We start from the raw sequence: 26,698 nt of genomic DNA on the forward strand, positions 1-26,698 counted from the left end.
TTGTATCAGGCAGCCCGGGTGGCCCAGCGGTTTAGCGCCACCTTCAGCCCGGGGTGTGATCCTGGAGGCCCAGGATCCAGTCCCACATCAGGCTCCTGCATGGAGCCTGCTTCTCTCTTTGCCTCTCTCTTTCTCTCTGTGTCTATTGTGAATAAATAAATAAAATCTTTTTTTTTTAAAAAGAATTGTTTGTATCTATGTGGTGTTGGTTGCTATTTCTCCTCTTTTGTTAATAATTTTGTTTATTTGTCCTCTCTCTCTCTCTCTCTCTCTTCTTTAATGAGTCTTGCTAGAGGTTAATTTTGTTGATATTTTCAAAAGGCCAAAAGGTTCACTGGTCTATTTAAATTTTTTTAATTAATTTTTTTTTCAAATAAAAGATTGCATGTATTTATTACCAAACCAACTTACTGGTGCAGAAGCATAGTAAGAGAGTAAAATCACTTCCGTGATAAAACATGTCTATTGTTCAGGTAGCAGTGATGTTTAGAGAGTGACGATACAAGCACATGACCTCCATGCAGCGTAAATAGATGTGCCATCCCATGTGCTGTCATTACAGATCCAATCTGATTCTTCTCCAGTGTCTCCTCTTGGAATGGTACCTGATTTTATTACCAGCTTTCATTTGAACCCACTGGGAAATAGGACAATTCTGTCTTTGTTTCTTGACCAGGAATCACTTGATCCTGAAAGTCTTTTGAGAAAACATGATGAGAAACCCTCAACTGCACACAGTACCATGGCGGAGAAAAGAACTGTTCTATTGGGGATTTTTTTGGTTTCCATATTATTTATTTCCCCTCCAAATCTTTATTATTTCTTTCCTTTTACTGAGTTTGTGTTTTGAACTTTTTTCTAGATCCTTTATAGACTGATTTTTTAAAAAGATTTTATTTTTTTGAAAGAGAGCACACACAAGTGGGGGGAGAAGCAAAGGGAGGACAAGCAGATGCTGTGCTCCCCCACCTGCATATGGGGCTCAGTCTTATGACCCCGAGATCATGACCTGAGCTGAAATGAGTAATCAGATGCTTAACCAACTGAGCCAATTTTTAAAGCTCAAAAATGATTGTTAATTTTGTCAAATGTTTGTTCAACACTTATGGAGATGATCATTTGATTTTCAGCCTAGACCTGTTGATGAATTTTATTAATAGATTTCCTAATTTTGAGCTATTGGAAACCCTGAAATAAATTCCACTTGGTTGCTGTGTATTTGGTTACATTAAAATATGCTTCCTACTAATAAGACAAAATAAATGTTTAATTCTTTTTAATCACAAATTTTCAAAATATTATATATATCTATGTTTCTTTATGTCTCTGTATCTGTCTATCAGTAGTCACCTGGAGGGGCAACAAATGAAAGGTTTTCTTTCCCTTTTGGGAGAAGCGTTCCTTTTGAGTATCATTGTAGACACATTGATTTTAATATATATTCAATGTATTTTAAGCCATTATATTTACCTTTTCTTTTGATCCTCAGCTTGACCCAACTTTGGCTCCTATATTCTTCCAACATTACTCCTTTAGTCTTTGAAACCTTTGTGCACTTTTTAAAAGGATTCTTGGTCACTTTTAATAGCAATCATTCATCTGGGAGCTAGCAATGCTCATAAATATTGTATTATCATTGCTTCTAGGCTCTTTCAGGACTCACAAATATAATTTTTAAAAATAATGAGTAAATATTGATAATTTTGTATCAAATATAATGTTTCAGGTTTTTTACCTGACTCCTTGATTTTGAATTATATTTATATTTTTTCTAAAAATCTTGGCTCCTAACAACATGAATAGGATTATTTGTCTTATCCTACAATTTACATTAAATAGTTTCAATAACTTCAAAGTAATAATACCAACAATCCCAACAAAAGAACTACTAAATATTGTTTTAGCTTTATTTGCAGATTTTTTTTGTCCATAGAACATATCCTTCTAAGTATGTGTATGTGACAAATGAAACCACACAACAACTAGAAGAAACCAGAGATTAAGTTCCTTTATTACCATAGAAAAGCCTTTTTAACCATGACTCAAAATTATGAAAATATTGCTAAATTTGATTACATAAAAATTAAAGGGTTTTTGCCTGGAAAATTGAGTCACAACTACTCGATTTTGCTATTGTAGTACAAAAGTAATTATACAAAATATGTAAATGAGTAAGCATGGCTGTGTTCTAATAAAACTTTATGAATACTAAAATGTGAGTTTCATAGATTTTCCACCATGCCACAAACTATTATTCTTATTTTGATTTTAAAAAACTATTTTAAAATGTAACAGCCAATCTTAACTATTAAGTGGTTCAATACCAGGTAGTAGGCCAGATTTGGGTCCTTGGCCCTGGTCTAGATAACATCTAGTTCTCTTCCAGATCTTTAAAAACAAAACAAAACAAAACAAAACAAAACAAAATGAAACAAATAAGACACTTTGGATGTCTTCTTCTCTTCCTAAATCTTTCATACGTTCCTTCTAATATCTTCTGGCATGAATACTTATACTAAAATTTATAAAAGAACCTAAAATTCTTTGTGATCTCTTTTAGTGTTCTTCCTATAGGGTAAGCAACTAATCAGGAGCTTTAGAATAATAATTCTTTTGAAATTAAGTACATATATACTTCTAGAATAAAGTAAGAGATATATACAGAACTCTTGTTTTCTTTTATATGTGGACATGGAATTTCAATTTTCAGCTAAAATAGTCTTTCTCAGAGTATGGTTATCTACAAATCGCATCGGGATTATCTGGATTCTTGGTTAAATGTGCAGATTCCTAGCTTCTTCCGTAGACCTTTTGAATCAGAACCTTTAGGAATGTATTGAGAATAAGTTCCAGAGAAGGTTATAATGCACACTAAAAAATTTTTTTCAAAGCCAATTATGTAGAGAAACCAAATTAAGGGATTTTAGTACTGGTGAAAAATTCCAACAGCAGCAGGGAGCAGTGTCAAATTTAATTAATAGCTTAAAGAACATTTCTGTTCACCATCTGTTCTTGCAGAGCAATAAATTAGATATGTATTTAGATTTACTGCCATAAGAAATACTTAAAATTTAGGAACTGATGTCAAGCCTATAAATCAATATATTGAGGTATTGACAAACACTTCCTCCTGTTAGAAATATGAAAATCTCAATCAGTACATAAAACTAGGCATTTGTCAATTCTTATAATAAGAATAGTAATGAACACACTAGGACTCTGGTCTAGGTCTCATTGCCAACAAATGACATGATACAAGAGGGTTAGTTTGTTTCACTGATGCTTCTTGAATCAGGGGTTTGAATATTTAGGGTCATTTGAAGCTCTTATCAGAGCTCAGTTTCTATTTTTTTAATTAAAAAAATTTTCTTTAAGTAATCTCTACACCCCATGTGAGACTCAAACTCATGACCCCAAGTTCAAGAGTCACATGCTCTTGCTGACCAGGTGCCCCAGAGCCCTACTTTCTATTGGAACAATACTGTTGTAGGAATTTCATGCAAGAGTTAAAGAAATCAAAGATGCTTTGTTTGCCTAGATTGTCAGGATTTGGGCTTTATCTCTTTCTGGCAAAAATTCAAGATCTATATATCAATATATGACTGTGTTAAGCATCTGTAGAATATTCAGAAATCGTAGGGATACTTTACAACAGCACATATCTATTGACTTAAAGCTTGGATACCCGCCCCCCCCCCAAAAAAAAGCTTGGATACCCAATAATCTTAGCTAAAACAGTCTTGCTTTTAAACTCTCTGAGCTATGTTATTGTTTGTGTCATCTTTAATCCATTAGATAGTTTTAGAGAAGTCCATTTATATTAGGAGTGGAATTTTTCTTATTTATATTAAAGAAAAATGATGATGAATACAATTTTGTTTAGTTTGTCAGGACTTTATACTCTAGTAATGATGTTAAAGTATCCATTTGCCTCAACCTAATCCAAAAAAAATTTTTCATCTGTATATTTCCCTGGATAAAAAGGGATTTGTTTTTGTTTGGTGTCTAAGAACAACAGACAAGACATTCCTATTGATTTTGGACAATTTTTATAGTGGTAATCACTTGTCTGAAAAATAAATATAACTGTTGTTTATAAGTCTTATGCATGCAGTATACCTTTTTTTGCTTTTCCTCAGAGTTTCTGACTGACAGATAAAGAATTAAAGTGGATTTTAATTCTTACATGTAATTTTGCAAAACTGATGAGGTTAAGTTGGCATCATTTTGCTTTTCTTCATATTTTTTTCTTTTAACATTTTTTCTTTCAATATCTTTTCCCTCTGACTCTTGATTCCTCATGTGCTTGGAAATGCATATTTTATAAGTCACAATTGCCTTATTGTGAATTAATAATGAAAAGTAGGGCAGCCCAGGTGGCTCAGCAGTTTAGCGCTGACTTCAGCCCAGAGCATGATCCTGGAGACCCGGGACTGAGTCTCACGTCAGGCTCCCTGCATGGAGCCTGCTTCTCCCTCTGCCTGTGTCTCTGCCTCTCTCTCTCTGTGTCTCTCATGAATAAATAAATAAAATCTATTTAAAAACAAAAAGCAACAAAATAATAATAATGAAAAGTATTTGCTCTTTAAAAAAAGATTTTATTTATTTGAGATAGAGATAATAAGAGAAAATGAGCATGAATCAGGGGGAGGGATAGAGGGAAAGGGAGAAGCAGACTCCCCTCAGAGCAGAGAGCCCTATGTGGGGCTTCATGCAGGACTCAATCCTAGGACTCTGGGATCATGACCTGAGCCAAATGCAGTCGTTTAACTGACTGAGCCAACCAAGTGCCCCTGTATTTGATCTTTTTTTTTTTAAGATTTTATTTATTTATTCATGAGAGACACACACACAGAGAGAGAGAGAGAGAGGCAGAGACACAAGCAGAGGGAGAAGCAGACTCCATGCAGGGAGCCTGATGAAGGACTCGATCCCAGGACTCCAGGATCACGCCTTGGGCCGAAGGCAGGTGCTAAACCGTTGAGCCACCCAGAGAGATACACAAGCCAAGTAAAAACTAAAAGGGAAAGAAAGAGACACAGGCCTTTATATTATTTAATAATTAAAAATTTTTACTTGATAATTCCCTGTGAGTTAACTAATATACAGTGTTTAAAGAACTTATGCAAACTATGTGACAACATTCATTGTGTGTTTCTATTAGAATGTAGTATCTACAAGGGGTTTGTCGATTTACTTCAAAGTGCTTGCTTTTTGTGTTCCAAAAAACAACCCCCACCTCCATCCTCACTTGCAACTTTCAACAATTTTGATCACATTGTACATATAAGTTGGGCATATTATAAAGCCTTCATTGTATATTAGCACTTTTTATAAAAAAAAGTATAAGTAAAAAAGTAAAGTACTTTACTTTAAAAAGTAAAGTATCTTTGTAATTGTTTTTCAGAATTTAATCTCATCTGATGTTAATTTTGCAACCCTACTTTCTTTAATGTGTATTTTCATAGAATATCTTTGTTCATCCTTTTTTTTTTTTTTTTTAAGATTTTATGTCTTATTCATGAGAGACACAGAGAGAGAGAGAGAGGCAGAGAGAGAAGCAGGCTCCATACAGGGAGCCCGATGTGGGACTCAATCCCAGGACTCCAGGATCACGCCCTGGGCTGAAGGCAGCCGTTCAACCTCTGAGTCACCTAGGCATCCCTGTTCATCCTTTTTTGTTGTTGTTGTTCATCCTTTTAAGATTTTCTGAGTAATTTTAATTTAGTACTTTCTCAATGTACAGAATATACAATGTAGAATATTCTTTGTTTTATAATTCAATCAGAATCTTTTTTTAATGGGTAGGTTTTAATATATTTACATGCATGGATATAATAGGTGAGTTTTAGTTCTATCACTTTGTATGACTTCTTTCTTATTTTTAGCCTTTAAATATAATGTTTCACTATAAAACAAAAAAATAAAACCCCAAATATCTAACTTATGCTTACAATACACCAGCCACTAGGACTTGGCAAGAGTAAGGGAATGTTTCATCCTTGATATGGATCTTCTTCAGTTGCCAGGAGACAGTGACTTCCTAGACAGGTGTCTGCTCATACTTCACACCAGCTGCTACCTCTTAAGTGAGCCAAATTATACTAGGAAATCCCATAGGCGCTTCTCCCACAGGTGATATTATTAATATCAAGCATTTTGTCAATTTGCATTGAATATTATTGTTTATCAATCCAATAAAACAGGTTATGCCAAAAGTGAGTGGATAGATAAGGTAAATGCTTTTTTAGAGTGTTCAAATGACTATTATACCCAGTGGTGTGTGGTGGGACTTCATCAAACAGGTTCTACTTTTGTTCAGCTTGAAGCATAATAATAATGTATATACATGGGCTAGTTTCATAGCCATCTCTAAACCACATTTTGTTGCATATATATATATCCCATTATTAAGTACTTAGAAATTGAAGAACTTATGGACTGAGAAGTCATGGTCTTCTTGGATATTATCCTAATATCCTACAAACAAGCATACTCCACAACTTGATGTTCAAGGAGTCTTTTCTCCTGCTTCAGTGGCACAGGACATCCCTAATATTAAAAAGACAGGTGAAGTTTCTGAGTCAAGTTCACTCCAATGGGGGTTGGATATCTGGCATAATACCTGACAAAATGTGGTGGTCCTAGAGTAAGACTGTCCAAGATGTCCAGGAATTCCTAGGATTTGCCTGGTAAAACTATTGATTCATTTTAAACTGTCCAGTAACTGATATCCTCATAAGAAAACAGGAGTTTTCGAGATGTCTGGGTAGCTCAGTGGTTGAGCATCTGCCTTTGGCTCTGGTCATGATCCCGGGATTGAGTCCCACATCAGGCTCCCCACAGGGAGACTGCTTCTCCCTCTGCGTATGTCTCTACCTCTCTCTCTGTGTCTTTCATGAATAAATAAATAAAATCTTAAAAAAAAACAGGATTTTTTTCTGTTTATAGAAGAGAACAGACTGAAGATCTTATGTGCTACTGCATTGGTTTATATATTTTCTGCCCTACTTCAGTCCTGAACCATCAAAACAGATGCTTTCCAGGACTCCAGTGGTAAATATTCAGTGAGAAATGCCCTCTGCCTTGTTCATATTCTTCCAGGAAGGTGGTTCAATTGGAACTCAATTACCTCATTTTGGAGATAGAAATTTTCACCATCAAGGCCAGCTTCAAAACTTGCAGGCACTAGATCTGAGGTACCCAGCACATAGTGATATTGAACTCAGACCACCTACCAAGCCCTGACTTCGCTCATCTGGGCTAGATAGACTGCATTCTTTATGCACATCAATTTTATTATCTCTTACATATCAGCTAATCAAAACCACTAGCCAGATGCCCTCTCCTCTAATCCAGAGTGTCAACTTCCTCTGTCTAGAACATTATTCCCTTCTTTTCTCTTGCTAAACAATTTTTTCTTGTGCTTCAAGAATCAACCCAAGTACCTGGGCACCTGGGTGGTGCAGTCTGTTGAAGGTTGAACCCTTGGTTTTGGCTCACATCCTGATCTCAGGATTGTGACATTGGGCTCTGCACTCAGTGGGGAGTCTGAGTGCCCCCAACCCCCCACACTTGCTCTAGCCCTCTCTCTCTTTCTCAAATAAAGAAATAATAAATTTAAAAAGAATCAACCCAAGTATCTGGGGTTGGCACACCTTCTGTCACATCTGCTTTGGGTTAGGTACTCTTTCTTTATATTCCTGAAACACCTGTAGGCTTGTGTTAGCTGTTAGCACATTGTAATGTAATTGTTGATTTACCTCCCCATAATCTCTTTGAAGACAAGTACTATTTTTCTATTATATCTATGTTTCCAACACTGAGCACGATAGTATTGGCATGATAATATTTGTTATTTCTTAGATAAATTAATAACTTACATTTACTGAAGAGTCTTCACTCAGTTTATCAGTATTTGCCAAGTGCTCAATGTTGAGCCATACCTTATAGGGAAAAAATTTAAAATTTGATTCTTGCCATGAGGAACTTACACACTCGAGTTGAAGAAATATAACTAAAACATAGGTAAGTTTATCAAAGTAGTTGTCCAAATATGTTTTCTCCACTTCCAACACATTTCTCAATCTGTTATACCTGGCCTTCATTCGAGGCCCTCTTCAATAAATGTCACTTACTGAGATCACAATGTTCTCCATGTTTCTAGTCCCAATGGAAAGTTTGCAATCCACAGCTTACTTGGCCTCTTACCAATATTCAAGGATGTTGACCATCTTCCTTGAGATTCTTTCCTTTCCTTTCCATGGTATCATTCTTGTTTTCCTTCTACCTCTTTTTAATCCTTCTTAGCATCCTGTACTGGCTCATTCTCTGCCATCTGATCTTTAAATATTAAGATTCCTTGAGTCATGGCTCTCCAATTACTCCAAATCATCCTTGAGTGTTCTCATTCCAACACATAACTTCAGTTACCTTCAAGTCTCTTAGAGAAATCTCTAGCCCAAATGTCTTTTTTGAGCTTTAGACTCAACTAAATGTGCAACTATTTATTCAATATCTGCACTGGGATGTTTCACAAGCACTTTAGTGTCAAAAGTCATTGTCTTGCTTGGTTTTGCTTCAAGATTTTCAAGCCCAAATCCAAGGGATGACCCTTGACACCTTCTGCTTCCTCACTACACACTTCTTATCAATCATTAAGTACTGTTTATTTTATCTCCTTCTCTCAAATATTCTCATTTCTGATCTTCCTTGTTGCTGTCACCTTAGTCTAATCTACTATCAAGTCTCACCTGCACTATTGCAAGTTTCCTAGTTAGTACATTTACATCCACTCTTGTTCTCTCATAATCTATTCTTTACTTGTAACTGAAGTGATTTTTTTAGAAGTTAATCTTCTGCCCATTTCTTAACTGGATTTTTTATTCTTTAGATGTTGAGTTTGATAAGTTCTTTATAGATTTTGGATACTAGCCCTTTTTCCAACGTGTCATTGGCAAATATCTTCTCCCATTCAGTAGTTTGCCTTTTAGTTTTGTTGACTGTTCCCTTTGCTGTCGAAGCTTTCCCAAGCTTTTTATCTTGCAGAGTCCCAATAATTCATTTTTGCTTTTGTTTCTCTTACCTCCAGAGACATGTCTAGTAAGAAGTTGCTGCAGTTAAAGTCAAAGAGATTGCTGCCTGTGTTCTCCTCTAGGATTTTGGTAGATTCCTGTCTCACATTTAGGTCTTTTATCCATTTTGACTTTATTTTTGCATATGGTGTAAGGAAGTGGTCCAGTTTCATTCTTCTGTGTGTGGCTGTCTAGTTTTCCCAACACCATTTGTTGAAGAGACTTATCTTTTTTTCTGTTGGATATTCTTTCCCACTTTGTCAAATATTAGTTGACCATATAATTGAGGGTCCATTTCTGGATTCTCTATCCTGTTCCATTTGATCCATGTGTGTGTTTTTGTGCCAGTACCATACTGTCTTGATGATTACAGCTTTGTAATACAGCTTGTGAATTGCGATGCCTCTAGCTTTGGTTTTCTTTTTCAATATTCCTTTGGCTATTGGGGTTCTTTGCTGCTTTCATATAAATGTTAGGATTGTGTGTTCCAGCTCTTTAAAAATGCTGGTGTTATTTTGATAGGGATTGCATTGGATGTATAGATTGCTTTGGGTAGCATAGATATTTTAAAAATATTTGTTCTCTCAATGCATGAGCATGGAGAGTTTTTCTGTTTCTTTGTGTCTTCTTCAATTTCATTCATAAATGTTCTATAGTTTTCAGAGTAGAGATCTTTTTACCTCTTTGGTTAGGTTTATTCCTAGGTATCTTATGGATTTTGGTGCAATTGTAAATGGGGTTCATATCTTCATTTCTCTTTCTGTTGCTTCATTATTGGTGTACAGAAATGCAACAGACTTCTGTGCACTGATTTTATTTTCTGCAACTTTGTTGAATTCCTGTATCAGTTCTAGCAATCTTGGGGTGGGTTTTTCGGCTTTTCTACATAGAGTATTAAAAAAAAAAAAGGTTAATTTTAACATGTTTTTCCTCAATATGGAAGCTTTCGTTGGTCTCCATTTACTCTTAGGAAAAAGACTAAAATTCTTAACTAGGTCTATAAAAGTTTCCTTGTATGACCTTCCTGTTCCCTAACTTAGTTCACTGCTGCCTCTCTTCTCACATTCTACTCTCCAGGCACATAGGATTACTTTCAGTTCTTTGAATATATTATGCTTCTTTCCACCTCAGGGTCTTGTTTTATGCCATTTCCTTTGTATCATTCTTCTCCTTTCTGTTTATTTTATCCTGCCAATCCTTTCCAGTTTAGTCACATACTGCTTCACTGTGAAATATTCCCTTATATGCTCTCTCATTGCATCCTGTGTTTCTCCTTTACTGCATTGATCAAAATTGTAATGCTTTTTTTCCCTACTATAATGTAAGCAGGAATTGTTGGTCATATTCATCCTCACATCTCCAGTATCTAGTGTTGTGCTGTGTAAGTAATGCTCAATAGGTATCTGTTAAATGAATTAACTTATTCTAATCCTGTTTTTGCTTTCATGATGAAAGTTTTTTTTGTGTGTGTGTGTTTTACTTTTTTGTTTTTGCCTTTAGATACATATGATTATTATAAAATATGTCTTACTTTAGGGTAATTGAGTATTTAATTTTGAAATCTCTGGAATTAATTATCAGTATTTAGTGGGGAAGCTATGATAAATGTTTTTCATCATTTCATAAAATTCTAAATAGGCCTAATTATTTATCTGTTCAAATATCATTGATTAACCATTAACTTAGATTTTTCTTAAGTCATTACATTTTTCATCAGGAACCTCATTTTGTAATAAGATGTACTTTGAAAATACAAAATATTGGAAATAAGTACTATAATTAAGTAGGCATGTCATATGTAGATTTTTATAGGAATACTCATCACATAAATAATAGGGACATCCTCCAGGAATGGCAATTCTAATTTAGCTTTCTTAAACTGAGATCACTGGAACTTAAAAACAAACAAAAACTGAATTTATTAACTTGCCAGGCAAGATAACATACAGTAGTGAAGAATTCACTGACTAGTTTGCAGAGGAGGAAATTTTAGGTGTTTTTAAAAAGTGTTAGGAAGGGAGATTTTATAATGTTTATACTTATAACAACTTACAACAACTACCACACTGTATTTATAGAATGAATCCATAAGTTTGTACATGATTGATTATAACAAGTCCCATTGTTCAGCAGTTCAAAAAGAGTCTTCAGTTAGGCCCAGTAGTGGTATACTAAGGTCACTCAAAGTTTATGGTCAGTTCTCCACATAAGCTGGCTAGAACTCATTTTGATGAAATACAATATTCAGTTTTAATACAATATAGGCAAAGGCTGCTGTAAGAGGAAGATGTTCCTTGTACTGCTTGAATGAATAGATAGAATTTGGGTTGTCATAATTAGGATAAGGAACATTTTTACTTGTACTTTTTTAGAGAGGTGAGGGGCAGGGAGAAGAGAGAATCTTAAGCAGGCTCTGTGCCCAGCATAGAGCCCAACATGAGGCTTGATCTCACAACCCTGAGATCAAGATCTCACATACCTGAGCCAAAATCCAGATTGATATGCTTACCGACTGAGCCACCCAGGTGCTCTTCTATTTTTTAATTAGTTAGGTTTATACTGTGCTTTTCTTTAAAACATCCCAAAACTCTTATTAAGATGGGGAAACTTTAAAAAAAAAAAGATTTTATTTATTTATTCATGAGAGACACAGAGATAGAGAGTAAGGCAGAGACACAGAGGGAGAAGCAGGCTCCATGCAGGGAGCCTAATGTAGGACTCGATCCCAGGACTCCAGGATCACACCCTGAGCTGAAGGCAAACACTTAACCGCTGAGCTACCCATGCGCCCCAGGGAAACTTTTCTTATTTAGCTTTTGCTACATAACAAAATGCCTCAAAACTTGATGGCCTAAATCAATAATAATTTATTTGCTTGTGATTTTGTGGGTTGATAATGTTGGGCTGGGCTTGTGGCTCATCTCTGCTCCACATCTTATCAATTGGACTCATTCATACATTACAGTAAGATGTTGGCTGTTTACAAAAGTAATGGACGTAACGGGATCATTATCCAGCAGGCTAGTGTAGGTCCAAGGTGAAGGTGGAAGGGCTTCTAAGTTCAGTTAAAAGGGGCTAGCCCCAATGTTCAAACATTTTTCTTCTTCTTTTCATTTTTTCCAGTTTTGTCATGATATAACTGATAACATTTTTCAACTTTCTGTTTGCATCATGTTTGCTAATGGCCCATTAGCCAAAGCAAGTCACTTGGTCACAGCCAGACACAAAAGATGCAGAAATAGATTCTACCTCTTAAATGAGAGAAGCTGCGACATCATGTTGCCTACAAATGGACATGTACAAGGGAATGGGAAAAATTAGTGACCATTTTTGTACTTTATCACATTTTAAATGTAGATTTATACTTAGAATCTGCTTGTAGGTTATGTCTACCCTACACTATGCAAAGTTAAGAGTTTTGGATGCTATAAAGTTCTCTTGATTGATGTAGATATATATCCTCATGAGATAATGCAGACCACAGAAGAAAAATTTTACTCATTCCCTGAATGAGTTACAAAATCAATTTAAAACCCATTTGGATTATATTTGGAGTCTCATGTACAGTGGCCCTGAAATACAAACTAGGTTTTGTTTCTTTATTAAGAAGAGGGAGGAAATGATGTCTGAGTAGAGTCCTAAAGGACGGCGTAGAGGATTTAGTGAAACAAAGAGACGAGGAAAGTATTTTAGGCAGATGGAAACATGACAGAAACCCCGTTTTGCTAATCCATTTTTGTATTTCAGTGATTGGTACACATGAGAATTTGAGATACCCAGTACTTATTATGTAATATTATTTACTTATTTTGTTCTGCATTGGACCCTAAGCTTTATGATGGCAGAATCCATAGTAGATACCCAATAAATGTTTGCATAATGAATGAATAAATGATTGATTTAGTGAGTGAGTGTTTGAATGAATAATGAGAAAAGGCTAGAATAAAGATACAGATAAAGATTAGAAAATCATGTAAGAATGAAGATAGAAATGGGGAAAATGGCTTATAGTGAGAGGGAAGAGGAGAAAAAAGGAGAGAGAGAAGAGAGAGAAGGAAGAATGGTGAAAGAACAGGAGAGCCAGCAGAGAAGGGACTGCAGAACTGAGATAAGTGGTAGAGGTTTGGCTGCTTAGGATTTGCATCAGAGGAACTTAGCACTTCCTTTAAAATACTAATTAATCTTCCAGCAGCTCAAAAACAGGTCTTTCTGCACTATTAAGCCACTTGCCTATTTTTATTTTCAAGCTTCTAAGTTTATTTTTGAAGGCCTATTTACCTTGAGAATTTTGAAGACATTATATGGGCATAATAAAGAAATGACAGATTTTGATTGATTCTTTTGGATTATTAGAGGTATTCAATTTACTAGTCCTAAATAAAAATTCTTTTGCATTTCCAAATCTGTCAGGTCACATTAGTCTTTTTTCTTTAAAAGATGAAGACCTGGCTCAAACAAATTGTATTTGAAACCAGCAGCTATTTTGATTATTCTGAGTCATTTTGGTGTTTCAGTCAAAACCAGTTCGAGGGTTTTAAAGTCTTAATAGGGATGATGAATATGGGAACAATTAAAATCATGACACTTTCCGGGGATCCCTGGGTGGCGCAGCGGTTTGGCGCCTGCCTTTGGCCCAGGGCGCGATCCTGGAGACCCGGGATCGAATCCCACGTCGGGCTCCCGGTGCATGGAGCCTGCTTCTCCCTCTGCCTGTGTCTCTGCCTCTCTCTCTCTCTCTCTCTCTCTCTGTGTGTGTGTGTGTGTGTGTGTGTGACTATCATAAATAAATAAAAATTTAAAAAAAAATCATGACACTTTCCCCATTCCCAACTTGGGTGATAAAGCTCTATCTGAATATGAATATCATGACACTTTCCCCATTCCCAACTTGGGTGATAAAGCTCTATCTGAATATGAATATCATGACACTTTCCCCATTCCCAACTTGGGTGATAAAGCTCTATCTGAATATAAGGATAACTGTTATGCTTAGAGGCTGTCAAAATATTTGACTCTAGATGTTTAAAGGAAATTGGTAATATATATTCCTACACAGAAATCAAAGTTTGGTCCAAGACATCACAATTACCTAAGATGCTTGTTATGAATGCAGCTTCTAGGCTTCCACTCTAGACTTGGAATTAGAATCTTTCCAGATGATTTTTGGGTCCAGAGAAGAGAGAGCCCCTTCATCCTAAGGCCTTAGTGCATTCAGCTTTGCTTTTAGGTATATGTGGCAGCTTCTGGGGCTATTTTTAATACTTCTTATGTATGGTATTTTGTTGGGTACGATAAGGCGCACCTCTATAAAAAGTCAAAAAATACTAGAAGGTAGCATATGATTAAACCAAATTCAAGTGCTGTGGAGAGGAAGGGTCACCTAAGTGGTGCGGGGAGGAAGGGTCACCTCAGGCCTAAATCAAGGAAGATCTCATGGAGTAAAGACAGGAGCAAAGTTTATTTTTTTTACTTTTTATTTTATTTTTAAGATTTATTTATTTATTTGAGATAGAGAGAGCACAAGCGAGTGGGAGGGGAAGAGGATGAGGGAGAGAGAATCTCAAGCAGATTCCTCACTGAGCATGGAGCCCCATGCCTGCCCAATCTCATGACCCTGAGATCACCACTTGAGCCAAAATCAAGAATTGGAAGCTTAACTAAATGAGCCAAACAGGCACCCCTTTTATTTATTTTTTAAGATAGGAACAAAGTTTAAATGAGGCTCTGAATTGTTCTTTTCGGCCATTTGAACAATCTGAATCGGTCTTAACTCAGTATGTCTTTTATTTCAATATCCTTTAGAGTAACCAAGATGAAGGAGAGTATTAAACAGAAACGAGAACAAAGACAATTCATAAAAGAAGTCAAAGTCAGGGTGACCAAAACACGGAAGCAGGCTCTGCAGGAGCAATTCAGTGAATGGATTCTAGACCCCAAAGGAACAATTCCTATGGTTGTGGTAAGAAAGGATGATATTGTGCAGTGTAAGGGGTGGGTGATAAGAGAATGATTGCTGTAATTTTGGGTAGAGTGCTAGAAGCCTACCTCTAAATTTTCAGTCTTGCTGAGTAAGCTGATTCTTGACCTGTCTGGTCCATAAGAGTCAATTTCTTCAATTTTCTCTTGAGCATTTGAAAAAAAAAAATCTAGCTAGATTTCTAAGATATTGACTCTGGCTGAGGTTCCCAAACTCTTCAGTATAGATAGATGTCACTTTCATTTGTTTCTTTGTTTTTTTGTAGATGTGTGACTAATTACTTCTGTAGACAAAGAGTATGTGTCTTTTAGCTTCAGGAAACAACTGTACTCTAGCAGCTGAACATTTTCTCTTAGGTGTAGGTAGATGTGAGAACATTTATTGGTTATATACAAAGCCAAGCATATTTTCAATTCAAAGTGAATTATTAAAAACAGACCAAGGAAGACAAGCCACAGACTAGGAGAAAATATTTGCAAAAGAGATAGTTCTGATAAAGAACCATTATCCAAAATATATAAAGAACTGTTTAAACTCAACAATAAGATAACAAACAACTAATTTAGAAAATGGGCAAAAGACCTGAACAGACACTTCACCAAAGACGTATAGATGGCAAATAAGCATATGCTCCACGCTTGTCATCAAGGAAATGCCAGTTAAAACAATGAGATAGCACTACACACCTATCAGAATGGTCAAGATCTAGAACTTTGACAACACCAAATGCTGACAAAGATGCACAGCAACTGATGGGAATTGTTGGTGATAATGCAAAATCACTTTGGATGACAGTTTGTAATTTCTTATAAAACCAAACATTCAAAAAAAAAAATAAAACCAAACATTCTCTTATTATATGATCCAGCTATCATGCTTATTGATATTTACCTAAAGGAGTTGAAGACATGTCCACACAGAAACCTGCATGTGGATGTTTATAGCAGCTTTATTCATAATTGCCAAAATTTGGAAACAACCAAGACTTCCTTCAGTGGTTGAATGGATAAATAAACTGTGGCACATCCAAACAATGGAAATTATTTAGCACTAAAAATAAATGAACTAAAAAATAATAATAAAATAAAAAATAAAATAAATGAGCTATCAAGTCATGAAAAAAATATGTATTATTAAGTGAAAGAGGTCAATCTGAAAAGAATACATATTCTATGTTTTCAACTTTATGACATTCTGGAAAAAAGTAAAACTTTGGAGACAGTTTAGATCAATGGTTTCCAGGAGTGAAGGCAGAAGGAGAGATGAATAAGCAGAGCACAGAGGACTTTTAGTGTGATCAAACAATTCTGTATAATATAATAACAATGGATACACATCATGATACATTTGCCAAAACCCATAAAATGTACAACATCAAGAGTGACTCCTAATGTAAACCATAGACTTTGGATGATATTTCATGTAGGTTCATTGATTATAATAAATGTACCACTGCGGTGGGGAATGTTGATAGGGGTGAAGCTTTGTATGTGGTGGAGGGGCAGGGACTATATGGAAACTCTGTGTACTTTCTGCTAAATTTTTCTGTGAACCTAAAACTGCTCTAAAAAATCAAGTCTACCTTTTTGAAAGTAAGCTGTATGCCCAGTGTGGGGCTGGATCAGAGTCGCAAGCTCTACCAACTGAGGTAGCCAGGGATCCCTCAAATCTATTTTTAAAAAATGGACCAAGAACTCAGAAACTTTGTGTTTTTTAGTAATTGAAGAACAAGGAATTGTAGAGGATTTTTTGGATTGTCAAGCTGGTTGCCAAAGATGCCCAGTGTCTGAAGATTGCTAGAAATGTCCTTGGAGGGGACAAAATAGGATCACTTTCAGCATCCTAGTTCTCACACAGAACGTTCTCAATGGGAATTATTGAGGGAATATGTGAAAAAACATTTGATATACTTTGAAGTAGTCTATAAACTAGATGTTAACTATTACTATTTCTGTTCCTGGGTTGAGAAGGAATCCTTGAGAAGGATTACTCAAGATTTAAATAGACTCTAGATGGCTTTTAGTCTAAAATACTAAATATATGGCAATTGAGAAGTAATACATGGTATATTTTCTTTGATTTGCAGATTCAGAATGTTCTTCATGAATTTTTTCAAAATCCAGATTTACAGCTTGGTAACCCTGCCTATTCCCATAGTATTTCTATTTTTCCCTCTCTTTTTTTTATTTTTATTTATTTTTAATTTTTCCCTCTTTAATAAGGGTTAGAGAGGTGGTAAGGGGACAGATGCTGGATTAAGATAGAGTTAATATTGAGATATATGTTATTCAAAGTTCTTATACATATACTTAAGTTCTTTTGCTCTTTCCAGATGAAGAATGTAGAAAAACAGAAAAGGAATCAGTTATTTTCAATCCCTTTAGTCAAGTGTTCCATTATATTATAAATATTCTATATTATCCCTTTATCATCCTTGATTATCAAGTTCCTAGAAAATGTTACTTACAAACACAGAATTTAAAAGAAAGATATAATGTCCTAATTGTGATATAAAGGGAAAATATAAGGAAATATATAAGAAAATTATATGTACTGTATTTCATTTTTTTTTTAAATTTTTATTTATTTATGATAGTCACAGAGAGAGAGAGAGAGGCAGAGATACAGGCAGAGGGAGAAGCAGGCTCCATGCACCGGGAGCCTGACGTGGGATTCGATCCCGGGTCTCCAGGATCGCGCCCTGGGCCAAAGGCAGGCGCCAAACCGCTGCGCCACCCAGGGATCCCTATGTACTGTATTTCAATATATAAATGCCTGATTATAGCTTCACTAGAAAACATATTGTAATCAGATATTTGTATTTACTTATAATGAATGGTTAGATATAAACAAAGTAAAATTATATCCAATTGAACATTTTCATTATATTTGACATTTTGAAATTAGAGCAAAATGAATTATTTGTATATATATATACATAGAATTCCCATAAACAGGAGAGCTACAAATGCAAACTTACACAGATGTGGTGTATTGGAGTTCAGACATAACTTATGACATTATCTCTCATTACATAGTTTTCTGAAATGGTGGACAGCTCTTGGTAGTTTCAGAAGAAAGCAAAGTACAATCCATTCTCAAATTTTCATAGTAGTTACACTCTTCGAAAATTTAACAGTAAAAAATATATTCTGTATTTATATGTGAAATAGTTTCTAGACTCAAATTTATTCTAAGCAGATTTTCCCCCTACTTGAATATCTGGCAGGAGTGGGAAAGTCTCTATTGTGCAGGAATTGCAGGATTAAAAAAAAATTTTTTTTTAAGATTTACCTATTTATCTGAGAGAGTACAAGCAGGGGGAGGGGCACCGGTAGAGGAAGAGAATCCTCACGCCAACTCCCTACGGAGCCAACTCAGTACATTCAGTGTACTCAATCTTCAAGCCAACTCCCTACATTTAAATGTATTATTTGAATCCTTTACTAAAAGAACATATTAATATGTTATTTATTTAATTTAAGAAACATTGAAGACAAAATATTTAAAAAGAAAATTTGTAGAAGTGTTATATTTAAGGATATGCTTATATAAATGCTAGCATAAACCAACACAATTGTTTTTGTAGTCTTTTTTATACTATTGATATGAATATTTGTTTTTGCTTTATCTCAAGCTGGTCATTAATAATGTAGAAATGTTTATTTCAGTGTTTGGGTTGCTTGGTTTAAATAAAAGCCAGGAAAAATAATAATTTTGTAGTAATTGCAATGTTACCCAACTATATATCATTTGCTTCATTGTGAATATTGATGGATGTTAAGATGGACATTAAGAAATAATTTTATGTCCTTTTTTAAAGTGCTATAAAATGAATATGAAATATGAATGTATTATAGCCAAACTAACTAGCAAATAACCTTTTTTCCATAATTAGAAACATGTTGCAAACCATTGGATATTGTTGACTCGATGGGACCAAGATTGAACAAAACAGAATTTATAGAAGTAAGAAGTTATTCATTATTTGAATCAAATTATTTTGCCTGGATGTCATACAGACATTAACTTAGAGTTAAATTAAACTAAGGTATACTAACTTGTTTCTATTCTAAGATGCAATATTTATTTTATTTTAACTTCTCTGAAGTTAGGGTACATCTTATGATCAAAGGCATTTTACAGCTTCTTTCAGTTAGTGGTCCTCTTGCTTTGAAAGGGAGAAAAATCTTCACTCACACCTTCAGTTAAGATCAGGAAAAACCAGCTTATTTTTTCACTGACTTTTAGATAATGAAATCTAAAAGTTATAAAACATTTCCTATGGGCCATTGTCCTAAGCTATCCATGTATTAACTCAGGTAATGCGCTCAGCAATCCTTATTCCTGCTTTTATTTTTATTTTTTTTAAGATTTTATTTTTTTATTTATGAGAGACACACACACAGAGAGAGAAAGAGAGAGAGAGGCATATGCAGAGGGAGAAGCAGGCTCCACGCTGGGAGCCCGATGTGGGACTCAATCCCAGGACTCAATCCCGGGACTACAGGATCACGCCCTGGGTGGAAGGCAGGGGCCAAACCGCTGAGCCACCCAGGGATCCCCTATAGACAAAGATATTTAGGTACAAAATGGTTAAGTAACTGGCACAGGTCTCATAATTGGGGAAGCTGTGCAAATTTGTACTCAGGCAGTTTGGTTTCAAAGTCTACAAAGTATTTATTTTCTTAAAAAAATTTAATTCAGTTAGTCAACATATAGTACATCATTAGTTTCAGGTGTAGAGTTCAATAATTTATCAATTGCGTGTAACACCTAGTGCTCATCCCATCACATGCTCTTCTTAATCCCCATCACCCAGTTACCTCATCCCCCTACCCAGCTCCCCTCCAGCGACCCTCAGTTTATTTCCTAGAGTTAAGAGTCTCTCATCTATGGAGCATTTTATCTGAAAAAGCATGGGATTGCTTTTGTATTGGGGTTGTATTAAGATAAGCAAAAGAAGCAATCTAATGGTACCAGAGTCCTAAGTCTTTTTTTTTTTTTTTTGAGTCCTAAGTCTTTTATAGGCTGATTTTATATTTGTTCATGTCTTTCCTCTAATTTCCCTGATTTTTCTCTGAGTCCCAGAGTCAGGGTAACTTTTTCCTTCTCTCCTATACCCTGGCTCCATTGTAGGTGATGACTATATACTGTATACAGTTTCAAAGTTCTGTGTGAAGAATTCTGGAATCCTTCTTGAAGTCATTATCATAGAAAAATGTGACAATTCTGTCTTAGTTACATTCTGTGGTTTCTTAGATCTGTATTTGTCTACATGGCAGCCATTAGTCACAGGACCAAACTCATGTCCAAAGTTGTTTTTATCTTTCCTGTGACCCAAAGCCCATACCCTGAACCACCTCCTTATCTAAATCTCACCAAGCCAATATTTCCTCTGACCTAAATCAACCCAAGGCCAGGTACCAGACAACTAGGGATGGCGCCTATGCCCCAAAGCCCACCAGAATTATTCAAGCTAGCCAATTCTAAGCTGTTCACCATACCCTGTCTTACCTTTCCTGAGGAAACCCAATAAAGGCTCTGACCTAGACTTTCTCCTTAGTCCTCTTCTGACCAAACCTGGTGCTTCCCCTGTGGTTTTGTGTGATGTGGCATGTTCCTTTCTCCCTGAAAGTGGTAAAAATATTTCAACGGCATTAGCCTCTCCATGTTGTCAGTAAATCACTGCCATAAAGTACAATCTTGATGATACAAACAAGACAAGTTACTAAGAAATATACAAAAGAATGAACTATAGTATTAACATGGTTTAGAAAATGCTAAGGCCTTATTGCTTTAGTGTAGTAATACTTCTATTTCTTTGCAAGACACTGATTCTATGTGCTACTTGGCTTTTGGCTTATCCTAGTTTCCCTAAAAGTGGGCAATTTAGAAACTTTTATTTTTTTAATAAAAATGTAATACAGATTTTACTATAGTAAAGCAATAAAGCCTTTTCAGCCTCCAGAACTATGGGAAAATAAATTTCTGTTGTTGAAGCCATGCAGTTTTTGGAATTTTGCTATGGCAGCCTCAGCTAAGACACAGGTCTAGTAATTTTTAGAATAGATTCCCAGAGGGTATTACTAGGTCAAAGAATGCACACTGGAAAGATTTGGGTATCTATTGTCAAATTATGCTTTTAATTGTATTGATTTATTCTCCCATTATCAATGGATGAGAGCTTTCAAAGTACCATATTCTCACCAACAGTGGGTATTATCGACTATAAGAAACCTCTGCAGGGTGCCTGGTGGCTCAGCTGGTTGAGCCTGGGACTCTTGGTTTTGGCTCAGGTCATAATCTGGTGGTTGTGGGATCCAGTCCTGCTTTGGGCTCTGAACTCAGTGCAGACAGAGTCTGCTTCAGATTCTTTCTCCTTCTTCCTCCTCCTCTGCCCCTCCCTGCTCACACTTTCTCTCTCTCTCAAATGAATAAATAAAATCTTGAAAAAAAAAAACACTCCAATTTGAATGCATTTTGTTTTTTAACTTTTAACTTTTTGATTACTAGTGAAGTTAAACATTTTCTATATAACTTTAAAATATCTAAATCAGTAGTCTACCTTATGATTGGTGGGTTTTGATAATGGAAAAAAGATGCTGTATGCACTTTATAATAAGCAAAGCATCTAATAAAAAGTGACAAAAAAGATGAAATTAAAACCATTGTTAAAAGAATATCAAATAATGAAAATAAACAATAAACAAAACAGCAGATTTCAATATTAAGAATCATGTCATGGAACCAAGACTATTTTTATATTTGTAAATGTTAAAATTTTAAGTTTCTAAAATTTAAAAATAATAAAGATGATAGGACTAATTTAAAACTATGAATTTATGGAAATTAGAATATATAAAAGGAAAAAAAGAAGGGGTACTGGGTGGCTCAGTTGGTTAAATGTCTGACTCATGGTTTCACTTCAGGTCATGTTCTCAGGGTTGTGGGATTGAACCCTGTGTTGGGCTCTGCACTCATGGAGTCTGCTTGAGATTCCCTCCCCCTCTTTTTGACTCTCCCCCGACTCTCCCCCCCCACAAAATAAATAAATACTATCTTTTTTTAAAAAAGAAAAATAGATTAGAAATATAATGAAAAGGGGGATCCCTGGGTAGCACAGCACTTTGGCGCCTGCCTTTGGCCCAGGGCGCGATCCAGGAGACCCTGGATAGAATCCCACATCGGGCTCCCGGTGCATGGAGCCTGCTTCTCCCTCTGCCTGTGTCTCTGCCTCTCTCTCTCTCTCTCTCTCTGTGTGACTATCATAAATAAATAAAAATTTAAAAAAATTATTAAAAAAAATAAAAAAAGAAATATAATGAAAATTTAACAATTAAATATTAAAACTTTTTTGATAATAGCTTTATTGAGATATAATTCACATACTACATTTATTTCCTATAGTTGGTGCAACAAATTACCACGAATTTGGTCACTAAAAAACAAATTATTCCCTCATAGTTCTGGAGGCCAGAAGCGCAAAATCATTATTACTGGGCCAAAGTCACCGTGTTGGCAGGGTTGCATTCACTCTAGAGAGTCTTGTAGAAAATTGCCTCTTGTAGCTTCTGGTGGTTGGCTTGTGGCTACAATCACCAATCTCTGCTTCTGTGGCCATATTGCCTCATCCTCTTCTGTCTGAGAAACCTCCCCCTTATAAGGATATATGTGATTACATAACCCAGGATAATCTCCTCATCTAAAATACCTTAACTTAATCACAGCTACAAAGAGTTTCCCATACCAGGTCATATTTACAGGTTCCAAGGATTAGAACCTGCTATCTTTGAGGTCCATTATTCAGCCTTCTATACATACCTTAAAATTCTTCCATTTAAAGTGTACAGTTCATCATTTTTTAGTATATTTACAGAATTGTGTGATCAACAATCCATTTTAGAACTTTTTCATCACCCAAAAAAAGAAACCTCATGCTCATTAGCAGTCTTCTCCTATTTCTCTCTAAACCTCTAGGTAAACCTAGGCAACCACTAATATACTTTCTTGTATGGCTTTGCCTATTCTGGAAATTTCATATAAATGGAATCACAAAATATGTGCCCTTTTGTTATTGGCTTCTTTCACTTAGTATAAAGTTGCCAAGGTTCACCCATTTTGCAGCATGTTCACTTAATGTAGCATGTACTTAATTTATTTTTATTGCTGAATAATATTTCTTTGTATAAGCATACCACATTTTATTTATCTGTTTATCAGTTGATGGATAATTTGTTTGTTTGGGTTGTTTTCACTTTTTGACTATTGTGAATAATGTTGCTATGAACATTTGTGTATAAGTTTTTGTGTGAACATATGTTTTCAATTGTCTTGGGTATATAAGTGGAATTGCTGGATCATATAACTCTGTGGAACCTTTTGAGGAACTACCAGACCCTTTCCCACAGTGGCTGCACAAGTTCATATTCCACAAACAAAGAATGAGAGTTCTAACTGTTCCACATCCTTGCCAACACTTGTTATTCTATTCTTTAGTTTTGTTTTTTAGTTATAACCATCCTTGTAGGGATGAAATGGTAACTCACTGTGGCTTTGAAAGACATTTCCCTGATGGCTAAAGTGATATTGAGCATATTTTTCATGTGCTTATTGGCCATTTGTAAATCTTCTTTGGAGAAATATCTACCTTGATCCTTTGACTATTTTTTTAAAGATTTTATTTATTTATTTGAGATAGAGAGCAAGAGCGAGTAAGAGAGAGAGATAGAAAGTGAGCACAAGGAGGGGAGAGGAGCAGAGGAAGAAGAAGAAGCAGCTCAGCCAGAAGCCTGATGATGGGCTCCATCCCAAGACCCTGGGATCATGACCTGAGCCAAAGGTAGACGCTTAACTGACTGAGTCACCCAGGCACCCCAATCCGTTGACTATTTTTAATTAGGTTATTTGTACTTTCATATTTTTGAGTTATAAGAGTTCTTTATATACTGTAGATAATCTTTTGTCAAATATATAATTTGCAAATACTTTCTCCAATTCTGTGTTATCTTTCTACTTCCTTTTTAAATTTTTACTTTTTAAATTTTTAAAAAAAGATTTTATTTATTTATTCATGAGAGACACACAGAGAGAGAGAGAGAGAGAGAGAGAGAGAGAGGCAGAGGGAGAAGCAGGCTCCATGCAGGGAGCCTGATGTGGGACTTGATATAGGGACTCCAGGATCATGTCCTGGGCCAAAGGCAGGCGGCCCTGGGCTGAAGGCAGGTGCTAAACTGCTGAGCCACCCAGGGATCCCCATTTTTAAATTTTTTTAAAGTAATCTCTATACCCAACATAGGGCTTGAACTCACAATACTGAGATCAAGACACAGACTCTATCAATTGGAGCCAGTCAGGTGTGGATATCTTTCCACTTTCTTGATGATGTCCTTTGACACACAAAGTTTTTAATTTGGGTGAAGTGCAATTTATCTAATTTTTTACTTTTGTTGCTTTTCCTTTTGGTCATATCTGAGCCCATCATCAGGCTCCCGGCTGAGCTGCTGCTTGTCCCTCTGCCCCTCTCCCCTCCTTGTGCTCACTTTCTATCTCTCTCTTTTACTCGCTCTTGCTCTCTATCTCAAATAAATAAATAAAATCTTTTAAAAAATAGTCATATCTAAGAAACCAGTGCTTAATTCAAGGTCAGAAAGATAGACTCCTTAAAATTTTATAGCTTTAACTCTTCCATATATGCCTAGTTAAGTCTTTGATCCGTTTTGAGTTCATTTCGTGTATGGTGTGAAGTAGTAAAACTTTTGTTTAAGTATTTGATAAATCAGAGAGGTAAAACATAACTAAGGATATAAACAACCTGTAAATTACTTATCAGACTTCAATTCCTATAGATCTTGTTTCAGTTTTCACAGAATTTTGGTAAAAATTTATCATAAATAGGCTACCGAGAAAACCTTATAAATTCCCCAAACTGGAAATCATTACGTAGGGGCGCCTGGGTGGCTCAGTCAGTTAAGCGTCTGTCTTTGGTTCGGGTCATAATCCTAATGATCCTCAGATCAAGCCCCCCATTGGGCTCCCTGCTCAGCGGGGAGTCTGCTTCTTCTTCTGCCCTTCCTCCTTCTCATGCTCTCTCTCACGCTCTCTCAAATAAATAAATAAAAATCTTTTAAAAAAAATCATTATGTAATAAAACTGGAAAGTAATATATTTTAAAATTATTGAAGTCCAATCATTTGGAAATTTTAAAAATACTCTTTTAAATAATTACTGAGTCAGAATCTTATATCTGATTATGTGGAATCTTGTATCTAATTATGTGGAATGCTACTAAATGTTTAAATGATGAGAAATTATAGACTTAAAACTCTTAAAAGTGGGATGTGGTGGGGAATTTTAAAACAATAGATAAACATAAAATAAAATAATAATATATATATTCCCATAACTTTGAATTTTTGTTAATACATTGGCATATTTTTTCAAGAAAAAGTATTCAATTTTGTAAATATTACTGTTATCAAAAAAGAATTCAAACAAAACATAAAAGTACAAAGACAGAAATTTTATTTTATTTTTTAAAAATTTTAAAGATTTATTTATTTATTTATTCATGAGAGAGAGAGAGAGAGAGGCAGAGACACAGGCAGAGGGAGAAGCCAGCTCCATGCAGAGAGCCGGACGTGGGACTCGATCCCTGGTCTCCAGAATCATGCCCTGGGCTGAAGGCAGCGCTAAACCACTGAGCCACCTGGGCTACCAAGACAGAGGTTTTAAAATAACCACAAATTGGTGTGCCTGGGTGGCTCAGTTGGCTAAATGTCCAACTCTTGGTTTCAGTTCAGGTCATGATCTCAGGATTGTGAGACTGAGCCCTGCATTAGGCTATGTGTTCACTGGGAAGTCTGCTTAAGATTCTCTCTTTCTCCCTCTGCCCCTCTGCTTCTCCTCCCTCTCTAAAAATAAATAAGTCTTTAAAACAAATAAATGATAAATAAAATCACCACAAATTTCTTACCCAGAAATAACTATTGTTACCTTAGGTGAGCTTTATGTAAAACAATTTTATATACTGTCTTAATAGATAGATGGGTATATAGCAACGTAGATGATCATAAAATCTGTTATAAATTTTGTTACTTAAAATAAAAAATATTATATTGTAGCTGATTCCAATGGAAAAAGAAAATCTGAAATAAAAGTAATTATTGAAATTGAACATAACCTCACAAAAATTATTCTAAAATCACTCTAAGACTCTATGATGAAGATTTTATTATTATTATTATTATTACGAAGATCCACTTATTATTATTTTATTTATATTTTTTAGAGAGGAGGGTGGGGCAGGGGCAGAGGGAAGAGAAACTTAAGCAGGCTCCATACCCAATGTGAAGCTCGATTCTGGGCTTGAAACCCTGAGATCATGACCGGAGGCAAAATCAACAGTCAGACGCCTAACTGACTGAAGCATCCAGGTGCCCCTCCATTCATTATTTTTTTAATTTTTTTTTTTATTTATTTATGATAGTCACAGAGAGAGATAGCCAGAGACACAGGCGGAGGGAGAAGCAGGCTCCATGCACCGGGAGCCCGATGTGGGATTCGATCCCGGGTCTCCAGGATCGCGCCCTGGGCCAAAGGCAGGCGCCAAACCGCTGCGCCACCCAGGGATCCCTCCATTCATTAT

The 26,698-nt window shown here is 35.6% G+C and overlaps 1 protein-coding gene across 2 annotated transcripts in view; it reads left to right on the top strand.

Annotated features, from left to right (window-relative positions):
* EFCAB5 (EF-hand calcium binding domain 5) overlaps window positions 1-26,698 on the top strand; it is a 170,979-nt gene that overhangs the window by 50,118 nt on the left and 94,163 nt on the right. For both annotated transcript variants that reach the window (XM_026016130.2, XM_072747907.1), the window contains exons 6-8: window positions 14,877-15,033; window positions 17,138-17,186; window positions 18,950-19,020. In XM_026016130.2, coding sequence (XP_025871915.2) covers window positions 14,877-15,033; window positions 17,138-17,186; window positions 18,950-19,020 — 277 coding nt within the window. The remainder of the gene's footprint in view (window positions 1-14,876; window positions 15,034-17,137; window positions 17,187-18,949; window positions 19,021-26,698) is intronic.

This window comes from Vulpes vulpes, chromosome 2 (genome assembly GCF_048418805.1).
Source record: "Vulpes vulpes isolate BD-2025 chromosome 2, VulVul3, whole genome shotgun sequence".
Classification (NCBI taxonomy): domain Eukaryota; kingdom Metazoa; phylum Chordata; class Mammalia; order Carnivora; family Canidae; genus Vulpes; species Vulpes vulpes.